Source organism: Gadus macrocephalus, chromosome 3 (assembly GCF_031168955.1).
Source record: "Gadus macrocephalus chromosome 3, ASM3116895v1".
In the NCBI taxonomy this organism is placed as follows: domain Eukaryota; kingdom Metazoa; phylum Chordata; class Actinopteri; order Gadiformes; family Gadidae; genus Gadus; species Gadus macrocephalus.
In genome coordinates, this window is record NC_082384.1 from 14,737,904 (window position 1) to 14,749,124 (window position 11,221).

At 42.3% G+C, this 11,221-nt stretch overlaps 1 protein-coding gene across 2 annotated transcripts; it reads left to right on the forward strand.

The window, feature by feature from the left end:
• Positions 1–10,717, forward strand: g3bp2a (G3BP stress granule assembly factor 2a). 2 transcript variants are annotated; one of them, XM_060047555.1, is made up of 13 exons: positions 1–247; positions 2,083–2,201; positions 2,304–2,385; positions 2,894–3,067; positions 3,586–3,676; positions 3,821–3,926; positions 5,132–5,309; positions 5,464–5,565; positions 6,020–6,122; positions 6,255–6,308; positions 6,719–6,847; positions 7,121–7,239; positions 7,645–10,717. In XM_060047555.1, the coding sequence occupies exons 2-13, from the start codon at positions 2,107–2,109 to the stop codon at positions 7,927–7,929; spliced, it is 1,518 nt and encodes a 505-aa protein (XP_059903538.1). In that variant the 5' UTR covers positions 1–247; positions 2,083–2,106; the 3' UTR covers positions 7,930–10,717. The 2 variants fall into 2 exon arrangements, with proteins under 2 accessions (XP_059903538.1, XP_059903537.1); XM_060047554.1 differs by having other exon boundaries at positions 43–247; positions 2,894–3,088.
• Positions 10,718–11,221: the final 504 nt, after the last annotated feature.

Sequence of the window (11,221 nt, forward strand, 5' to 3'; positions counted from 1 at the left end):
AGTCCATTGGCTAAACCGGTGTGACGGGGCTTCCCTGCCCCAGATTGCAGGGGTAAAACAATAAATTGGACCTATGACTTTAAATCTGAAATCTTTGATAGAGTAAAGATCAGAGTCTTACTGGTGTGGGGAATAACAGAACCATCATCTGGGATACTCTGTGTTTCAGGACAGTTGGGGACGATTACGTTGGTAATTCGTACATATTTATCATAAATTCTGTCTACTAGGATAGGTCTTTCAGAAGGTAAGTTTCACTCTTGATATTGATAGTAAAGATGTCAAGCTAAATAGCTTATAGGCTAGTGCTTTGTCTGCTATATAACTCTTAAGGGGTAATGGACAGTCGATACGTTTACTTTTTTTGCGTAGTTGTATCCCTTTACTTGCCCACCAGTCACATAAACATAGGGACGGTTAGACCATTTACATTGAAATACTCTTGGTTTCCTTATGGGTTCCTTTGTTTCTTTTGAGTTAGCTTCATTTGCTTACTTGATGATACAAGAACACGCTAGGTTTGGCTGGTACGAAGATTTGTGACTTTAAGATATTGGTATTGGGCCTTGCATCCGAATCATGAAACGTGTATAACTTAATACTAGCTAGCTAGTTGAAACGAATGTTTATCGCCTCGTTGCATCAAAAATATCTCAATGATTAACGTTGGCTAGCTCCACATTTGCTAATGGTGGCCTGTTGTTGGCTCCAGGTAGTAGATACTTTCCATATCCAACACATTTGACGAAAGGGAGACCCGTGTTATGTTATGGTTTAAGCGACAGTTTTCCTTGGGGACAAAATCATGAGGTTGGTCTATAATCAGGTGTCCGTGTGAATGAAAAAGAACGACGCCATAAGTTAGCTGGAGCTAACTAGCGCTAGTAGCATGTACAATCTTCCAGGGCTGAGAGGGTCATACATTGTAGCGTTATCCCGGTCTACTGAACGCAATTTCCGGTTTAAGTAACTAAATTACCAGTCCCAAGATTAACGTTACGAATTATAAGAACATGGCACGAATAGTTAAAAAGGAAAAGGACATGGAGAATACATTAGTTGTTCTGTTATAATGTAATTCGGGAAGAAAATACGCGGAACATGTAACGAAGACGGATATCCCTCTTTCGGAAGCCTCGGCCTCTCTTGCAGCTAATCCCATGTAACAGTGTCCCGCCCTCTCTCTCTCTCTAAAACGCTCATTTGGTGCAAACCTTTCCAGGCGTTCCGTCGTGAGATGAGAACGCCCGTGAACGAGGTTACAATCTGCCGGTTTGTTTAGCTGACTCAAAATTGCTAGCTTTCCTTGCAATTCCGGGTTTGTGTCAGCATTGTGGTGGTCTGTTAATAACAACAATATGCCTAGCCGGAAATCATAACATGAAGTTGGTCTTAGTTTTTTACAAATCTGCATCCATGTATGTACTATATGTCCCTAGCAAGCATTTCCAAGCAAGGACTAATGTTGTGATTAGCCATGGAGGCCCAACGCAATTTCCATCAGACAATAAGCCACTTCAATTCGCACCAGTGTTTCAAGAGGACACCGTGTTTTGTGTATATTGTGTATCCCCCAAGATTTGTAGCGCGTCTAAGTACTTCGACTTGCAGTACATTTAATCTGACATAGTCTGTAGTATCCGGCCTACTTTATTCATTGTACTAGTGGCCAAATCCGATGGCGCAGTTGAACGTGTATTCTTTGCAAGCTAGCTATCAGGGCAGCCAGGTGTCTTATTCATTGCTAATTTGAAGTGGGGATGAGACAAAGAAGGGTACACAATGTTGGGCAAATTGCCTAAAAAGGTTGTAATCCAGGTTATATTCCTCATGCCAATGAACGACCTTGGTTGACAGTAGTTTGCGTTGGACTATGAGGACAAAAGTAATTGTTATGACATGGTATTATTGCCTTCTGAAACTGGAGAAAATTAATGCAGTTCTTGCAAGCCACCCCAAATGTCTGACATGAAGCGGAAACAATGAGAAGTCTCCTTTTTTTTTTTAACCAGTTTCAAATGTTATTTTCTTGGTTACTTAACTGCATGATAATAACTCCTTGGTAAATGTTCTAACTTTCAGAACATAATATTGTTTACCAAAGAAATGGTGATGGAGAAGCCAAGTCCCCTGCTTGTAGGGCGGGAGTTTGTGAGGCAGTATTACACACTCTTAAACAAGGCACCAGACTTCCTTCACAGGTAAACATCCATACATACTGCAATCATTTAATCACAACAGAATCCAAACCGTTGAGCGGTTTTGTAAGTACTGCTGACTGAAATAAAAAAACATTGTTTCAGGTTCTATGGCAGAAATTCTTCTTATGTTCACGGTGGACTCGACCCAAACGGAAAGCTTGCAGAGGCTGTGTACGGGCAGGCGGTATGTGACTTTCGTTTTCTCTTGGTATAGTAACGAGTTAGAACCATGATTCATGACCGGAAGAATGTACTTGTCACATGCTCATACATGGGCAGTAAAGTGTGGCAAACTCCATATCCTATCATAAAATCCTATGTCATAAGCAGTGGAGTTCTGAGCCTTCACTTCTGCTTTCTTTAGCATGGCCAAGACCGATACACTGAGGTTGTGTCGGTAAAGGGGAAGTTGTTTTATTTTTTCACATGCATTTCGCATTCCTTTTTTTTCGGCTTCTATATTTTTGAGGTCTATGAAAATTATCAATCTAAAGATGAAAATTGTGACAACAATAGCAAACAATATGGATATTACAAAACTCATGGCCCCAATCCAAGCCATCGGCATGCATCATTTCCCCTTTGCTTATTCTAAACACTTGACCTGAGCTCACCTCACTTGTAAGGAACCACCACAACATATGGGTGCACCTCAGTTCCTTTTATGAGCTCCTATTTTCTTTCTCTGCCAGGAGATCCACAAGAAGGTTATGTCGCTGCAGTTCAGCGAGTGCCACACAAAGATTCGGCACGTGGACGCACACGCGACCATGACTGACGGCGTGGTGGTGCAGGTTCTGGGGGAGTTGTCCAACAACGGCCAGCCTATGAGGAAGTTCATGCAGACGTTTGTGCTCGCGCCAGAAGTGAGTTTTCGCTGTTCCTTGGTAAGGTTAGGGCACGTTCAGCCGAATGCAAGAAAGGACTTCCAAATATAGTTTTATTAAGACATTGCCCACATTTCCTCCCCGGCAGCCTACTGCTTTGAAGAAGGACGTATGATACAAATATCTCGCACAAATGGCTTTACAGATTGAGGACTAGTTTCACAGTGCACACTCTACTCTCCTGGTTGTGTTTTCCTCCTCCACTGCAGATATGCCTCGGGCAACCAGAGCTCTTGAAATATTTGCTATTTATTAATAGATTGTTTGCTGCTGTTCTTGGGAAAACACTTTTTTAGAAACATCCATTTGTTACTAACCAGGTCTGGGGAAAAACCCTAGCCGTAAAACACCGGCATTAATATTTGGTTCCTGGATGTCACCACATACACACATCTCTACCTGCACAGATAGTTTTGGGTATGATACGGTATGCTATATATGAAATGCATGGGTAATGTTGGTTATGTATTCATGTTTGTTGTTTTCTTCCTCAACAGGGTTCTGTGCCAAACAAATTCTATGTCCACAACGACATCTTCCGTTATGAGGATGAGGTTTTCGGCGATTCTGAAGCGGAGCTGGATGAGGGTACGGGCACATACACTTGTCAATTAGCTTAGACCGTCCTTAGAATGTTTAGCATGGGCATTAATACCTAGTGTCAAAACAGAGAAACACCACTGTAGTATTGTTGGCTGCTGCAGTAGTGTAACTGGATTTCCCCTATTGCAGAATCTGAGGAGGAAGTTGAGGAGGAGCCAGAGGAGATCCAGGCCTCCCCCGAGCCACTTCAAGACAGCCCCAGCAGCACCAGCTACTACGAAGCTCATCCTGTAACGTAGGTCCACATGGATGGATTGATGCTATGTTAATTGTAGGGATGTCCCGATGCCCGGATCGGATCGGGCCCGATACTGGGTTTTTAAGGTAAATCGGGATCTGCCGATCTCATTCAATTTCATGGCCGATACATATTTATCTATCCATATTTTTTATATATATATATATATATATATATATATATATATATATATATATATATATATATATATATATATATATATATATGTGTGGAAATTGCGTTGAATGAGGGATTCAATTTCGCACGTTGAGCACACAGTTGTGTGACTCGTTTATGAGTTAGAGAAAACAGGAAATCAAAACGTGCTGCAAGTAAACAAATCCCGCAGGGCTCTGACGTCATGAGACGCTCGTAATCCTTAAAGGGACAGTGATCCCTGAACCACCAAGACAGTAAACGACATGCCTAACGCAGTGGAAAGAACAACACATAACAAAATACTGTAGGTGAATTATGTTACACTCACTACATCCAATCAGAAGCTAGAATTAAGACTGAGGTAAACGTGAGGGAATCAGAGAGGCAGATTCAACAGAATATCCTGACTGTGTTAAATATGTAAACATGTAACTATGTAAGTAATAATTGTGACATAAATATGTAAATGATTAACTGACATTGTGAGTACATTTCTAGCAAATTAACTCCAATATAAATGATATTAATTTATTGTACAACTTTCAAATATTTAACTTCTAAACCTTACATTATTATGGATTATTCCACGGCTCTTCTCAATGCTGGCTGAACAAACCATCCCAAGGTCAGAGAATCCTCTACCCTACTGGCGGGCACATGCTACACAGCGACCCGCACTGACTGATGGAGCCACAAAGTTTCTTTGCGCACCTTGTACATCGGTGGACAGTGAGAGACTGTTTAGTGCAGTGTAGAATGTCCTTGATGAGAAAAGGAACCGGTTGTCAGCCGAGATGGTGCAGATGTTGGTTTTCATTAAAAAAAACCTGCACTAAACTGAAGAAGTCAGTGCAGTAGATTAAGATGGAGGAAATAAGAAGCTCTATTACACTATTATTACACACCCACATTGTAAAAAATAATAAGCTTACTTGAAAAAAGGGTGGAAACTTGTTGCCTCAAATAAGTTAAGTAACCAAAGATTAACTAGATTTTTCCTGATCTCCACTCCCATGTTTTAAATCAATCATTTGTTTCTTCAGTAATGGCGTGGAGGAACCGATGGAGGAGCCTGCGCCAGAACAGGAGCCTGAACCCGTGCCAGAGCCCAAGCCGGAGGAGGTGAAGCAAGAAGAAGAGAAGGTTCTGGAGGAGATGGAGGAGAAGGCCCCTTCACCTGCACCCGCCGACTCCCCAGCCAACACCCAGGAACCTCCCAAGGTAAGAGGGCCTCGTCCTGCTTGAGTGCTCTTCTGCATGGTTACAGTTGACATGAAGATTTGGTATATTCCAACTGTCCACCTATAACCCAACTCTCTTTGAAATGGCTGTCTCTGTACTGATGGTATGATGTGTTTTTGTGCCCCTCTAACAGACGTTTTCCTGGGCTTCAGTGACCAGTAAAAACCTGCCCCCTAGTGGCACAGGTCCCTCCTCTGGTATCCCCCCTCACGTCGTCAAAGTCCCCAACTCACAGGTAACCATCGCTGCAGACGGAAACTCTGGAAGTGTACAGAAAATATATTGTGTTTGCTTTTTAATTAGCTTTAAAGTTCTTAGTTCTGATACGATGGAAGGTTGAGGTAGCATATTGAGGGCTAAATTCACAGTGTGATGTCTTTGTCTTGACTTTCTGTTTTAAGTTTTCTACTCGCTTACAAATAACCGCCTGGTGTCCGTAAGAAAATACATGACTACCTAACTTATTTAAAGCACACTGATCTTTATCATTCTATGTGCCAATGATTTCCAGCATTTACATAAAGACATTTTATACAAAACTCTCAGTCTGGCATTGTGTAGCTCAGGATAACCAGATTAGCTGGTTGTATTCTAAAGTGTACTTGTTTTGATACGTATGTTTGAGTTGTAGAACAGTTTGTGATGTATGCTATTGCTATCGTTCCCCCCCCCCCCCCCCCCCCCTAAAGGCCAGAGTGGAGGTCAAGCCCGAGACCCAGGCGGCCCCCCTTCGACCCCGAGACCAGCGCACACGAGAAAGACCTGCCTTCGCCCCAAGAGGACCCAGGCCTGGTAGGTCCTGAACTCTAGATCTACACATGGGTCAAGAAACCTTGGTCAGGAGTCTCCTCCATATCTTATTCACACAAACCTCCTCATGCTTCTTATGGGTGTTCACCATTTCCACCTTTCTGTGATTGGTAGATGGTGTGGCAGAGACACAAACGGGGAAACCGCACTTGAGTTTTGCCAGCAAAGGTAAAGTCTATCCCCGTTTACTCGGGGTATAACTGCACTGGTGTTTTTAGGTTGAAAAGTATGTGGCTAGAGCTTGTCATGTTGTTATTGTTGTGGTTTTGAGGACCAGTCACAGAGGAAGTGTTTGCAAACTGTAGAATGCAAAGGAGAGGAAAAAAAAATAGTTGAAGCCTAGCAAAAAGCATGGCTTTTCAACTGTTGCAAAACAGCCATATAATATCTACGACGAACCTAAAATTACAAAAAGGCAAAAGCAGCAAGTGAAAGAATTTGTTTCCATTGATGGCAATGACAAAATGACAGCCCACAGCTGTTAACAGGCGTTCTGTGTGATTGGGGCCTAAAGGATGACTAGGTCTGAAGCTGATCCATGTTGTGTACTGTGTACGGTGATGTCGTTGACCTTGCAGGCAGGGGGGATTCAGAGAGCAGTGAGATGGACACCAGGCGGATGGTCCGCTTCCCAGACAGCCATCAGCTGTTTGTGGGCAACCTTCCCCACGACATCGACGAGAGCGAACTCAAGGAGTTCTTCATGAGTATGTTTCTCACAAAATAACCCTTATCTAAACAATACATAGGGGCTCGGGTGTCCTCAATGTCCGAAGTCTAACCTCCTTGGCATAAACCAAGATGCCCTTGCCCCCTATTTTGTCCTTAATGAAATGTATCTAATATATAAGTAATCTACTTTGGATGACTTTCCTTATGATGCATGACCTAAATAATAGTAAACAATGTTCCTCTGTAAGTTTTCTTTGGTGTTATTTGACATAAAATGACGTTTCTCTCTCTCTCCCTCCCGTCCCCAGCTTACGGGAATGTTGTTGAGCTCAGGATCAACACGAAGGGAGTTGGAGGAAAGCTGCCCAACTTTGGATTTGTAGTCTTTGATGATGCCGAACCTGTGCAGAGAATTCTGGGAGCCAAGGTAGTTGGGGCATGTCCAGACAATTCCTCGTCGACTTCTATTGACTTTGGTGGCTTGGTCATGTTCAAATGGAGGAGTCGTATTGCAGAACCATGAATTAACCTTTTATATTGGTGTGGGGCACATAATCACCAGCTGATATCGGTAGTGCAAATTACTGACACGTACCATTCTGGAGGATTTTTCTTGTACATGTGATGGTTAAATCGCCTATTATCAGACTTTTGTTTATAAAACATTGAAATCCAATAGATTTTAAGACTGGGTCCATGACCCATTTAAACCAGGTGACAAGCCGGTGTATAAAGTAGATTTGGAGTGTTTCTGGGCCAGGGGCCAAAGCTTGTTCCGTTGGTGTTCCGCCCAATGGGCATTGACGGATGGTGTCATTTCCTCCTCCTGTAGCCAATCATGTTCCGCGGCGAGGTGCGTCTGAACGTGGAGGAGAAGAAGACGCGGGCGGTGCGGGAGAGGGAGACCCGCACGGGGGACGACCGCCGGGATATGAGGCGCAGCGAGCGCGGTGGAGGCCCCGGAGGGCCGCGAGGCATGGTGGGGGGAGGCATGATGCGTGACCGCGACGGAAGGGGCCCGCCGCCCAGAGGTGGCATGGCCCCCAAGCCCGGCACGGGATCTGGAAGAGGGGCTGGGGGTCCGGGCGAGGGCCGCTTCACCACCCAGCGTCGCTAGGAAAGCACCACCTGCAATTTGGACGTAGTACCACATTCTTCATCAACTGTTCGTTAACGAAAAAAGTCCACATGTATAAACATGTATATTTGTTTTGGAGTTTTTTTTTTTCTTTTGGCTTTGGAATGTGACACAGCCTGTGAACAGTTTCTTCTTCTTTTTTTTGTGAAACAGACCAAACAAAAAAAACAAATGCTTACGATTTATTTTGCTTACTTGCTGTGAGCTGAGCATCCTTCTCTGGTATCTCAAGAATTCACAAATGTTAATTTGTAAAAATTCGTGAAAAAAGGCAAACCAACCAGGAATAATCTGCCACTTTAGGAGGGACTGATAAGACTTTTACGTACGATAATCCAGCCCATCATTTGGATAAGAGATTATAAGCCTTAATTTACTGGGGCGCTACTTCACGAAATCCCTCTGTTGCACATTTTATAAAGTTCTCTACCCATTATTGTCGGAGAGAAAAAAAATTGTTTGACGTGCAGTTTGAGCTGGGAAGGGAGTTTTGTCTTTTTAATATTTTATTTTTTCCCCTTTTTAAACGAACACTGCTTCAAAATTGCATTATTGCACTCAATATGCACTAATGGGTACTTTTTTGTCCGATTTACATTGATATCCATGCCTGGAACGCAGCTGAAGACGTCTTTTGGTTTTTTGATTTTTTTTTTTGTCTCGAAACGACAACTTTTAAAGGACAGGTCTCCGTCGTGGCCTGTGTTCTCGTGACCAGTGTACTTTACACACCTTCAACCCAGAACTATGCCTCACCTTCCACTGGAGGAGAAAAAAAAAGCCTGCTACAGATTATATTTTTCTCATTTATAAAATTGAATAAAATGCCTAAAAATCCTGGACTTTTCACCAAATGCTATGGGGGGTGGGGAGGGTCACTGAGGGACGAGTGTGAGGAAGGAGTGGAATACAAAGATGGAACAATAGACGAGCTGCCCAAATGATGGTGGTTCTCTCCAATTTTGTTCTTTTGGTTTTAAGCGTTCGCTTTTCTTCATGTTTTTTTCGACCAGTTATTCGGCAGCAAAAACTTGCAAGGGCATGAACTGCCTCCTCCCCTCCCTACTTCCTTTTCACATGCAGAAAAACATAATAAATGTACAGCAAAAAATATATAATTTACTGTTTTTCATTTTATCTGTTTTCGGTTCTCTTTCAACTTGTTAGTCGCATGACGGTGCCTTCTAGTTCATACTATCATTATTCGACGGTCATTTCCGATCTTGCTTCGAGGACCAGGGCGTTTCCCTGCCTCGAGACGAGGGGCTGCGTAGTTCAAACTATCGCCTGTTGGGAACACTCTTGCAGTATTCATTCAAAATTTAAGTTCCTTGGTTCTGTTTACTCTCTAGGTGCTCATTTCATTGTTTTCCTACTATTGTACTACCTAAGGTAATCTGCTGTGAGTTTTGTACATGTGTTTATACTGTTGTCTGCCCTGGGTTTGAAGACATTAGGTACCTCGAGTTTGCTTTTTGAACATGGTTCAGAGGGAGTTTTTAAAGAGCTTTGGTTTGGATCTAGGGAACAAAGGTACATTAATAACGACGGACAATGCTCACTTTTTCACTTTGCTCCATTCCCTTTCCAGCCTGTGCTAAAAAAAAAAAAAAGGATTTGTACTGTTAACTGAAAGTCGTGCCATTAAATGGTGTTCATAGTCACTTTTCAGTCATTTGGCCATACTCAAGATGGCCAGAGCCCCTCTCAGTTCTACGTATCTGCAGCTAATACAGGCATATCATGATCTCTTTGCCCTTATCTAGTTTTTCATGAAGTGTTTGTAACGTCTTGTGTCTTACAGGCTGCCCACAGAACATCCCTTTCTCTTGCTGTGGAAGCCTTGTGCCCGATCAGTGGATTTGATTTATTTTGTGTCTCGATTCCGATGTAGAACAATAACGAATCCTCTACAGTCTAGTCCCAGTCCTGTTCCCTTGTTGGTGTTTACAACACGTTGGCAATGTTTCAGCTGGGAAGGAAAAAATTAACATGAGTTTTCTTATTTGTTGGTCTGCATTGAAACAGGAAATTACATTCATGTAGCATCTTCATGGTGTCTTCAGAAGCTCTTCTATGGATGTATGCACTCTGGTCAGTATTCAAACCATTCAGGATTTTTTCACACAAGTCGCTGCATCAGGCATGCATATGAAGGTCTATTGGATTGGGCTTTTTTTTAGCTGAAGATGCATAACTTTATAGGCACATAGGCAATAATTCACCAGTATACTCAATTTCTACACCCAACATCAGAAACAGTTTTATTGCTGAAGTGCAGAACAATGTACTTGTTGCTTTTAATTTCTCACTGGCTTCCACGTCTCCTTAATATCGAGTCATATCTTCACACAACCTATCTGAGGGAAAAAAAATCATGCGTTTTTTTTTTATTAATAAATAAGTGAGTGCTCCTTAAATATTGCCATGCATCTTTACCCATGTTTAATTTTTGGTGGCTTACAATTTGAGATTCCCTCGCCCACCAATTGAAATACTGTAAACTTATCCCCCCCCCTCCCTTGTGATTAAATGCAGTAGAACAGATATTTATATCCTTTTATTTTGTAAATGGAAGTACAGTTAAGTTATTGACTTAAGCAGGTGTGCTGAACAGTGGGCTGCCGTCCTTACCTTATACTCGTTGATCATAGATAAACTGTTGCAGGTGGAGACTGTGTTTTGTTTCTAGGTCGTTTTTCCTCCATTTTGAATGTGTTGGACTTAACATACAATAAACTACTGATGTTGTATCAGCACCACTTAACATATTTGTCATGATTTTCTGGCCGGCCCAATGTTCTTCCAGCAGCTTTAGGTTGTGTTGCTATGCAGTGTGTTAGCTTGGTTGCTTGGTTGGAACCACATGCGTGTTTCTATTCCATAGCAATACGAGTTTGTCTACCATTAAATGACCAAGCCCCCGTTTGGTACGACCCCCCCCCCCCCCTCCTTTTAACTTATTTTTAGGATCAAGTAATATCATTCTGCCTTTCAAAACCATATTAGGTATTAAGGTGTGCTAACCTTTAAAAATCATGTGTAACTGTTATTATTATTTATTTATTTTACTGCTGAGACAACTTGAAGGTGTCATTTATATACTTTACAAACATTCTAATTTTGGACAGTTAACACTACACAATTATAATTTCTATCTAGTGGGTTTTCCACACTCAGAAGGGAATCATTCATATATATGGTATACAGGGCAGGGAGTTGTGGCCCCCAGGCCCTTTATTTCCTAAGTACCTTTAGGTGCATGAACCTC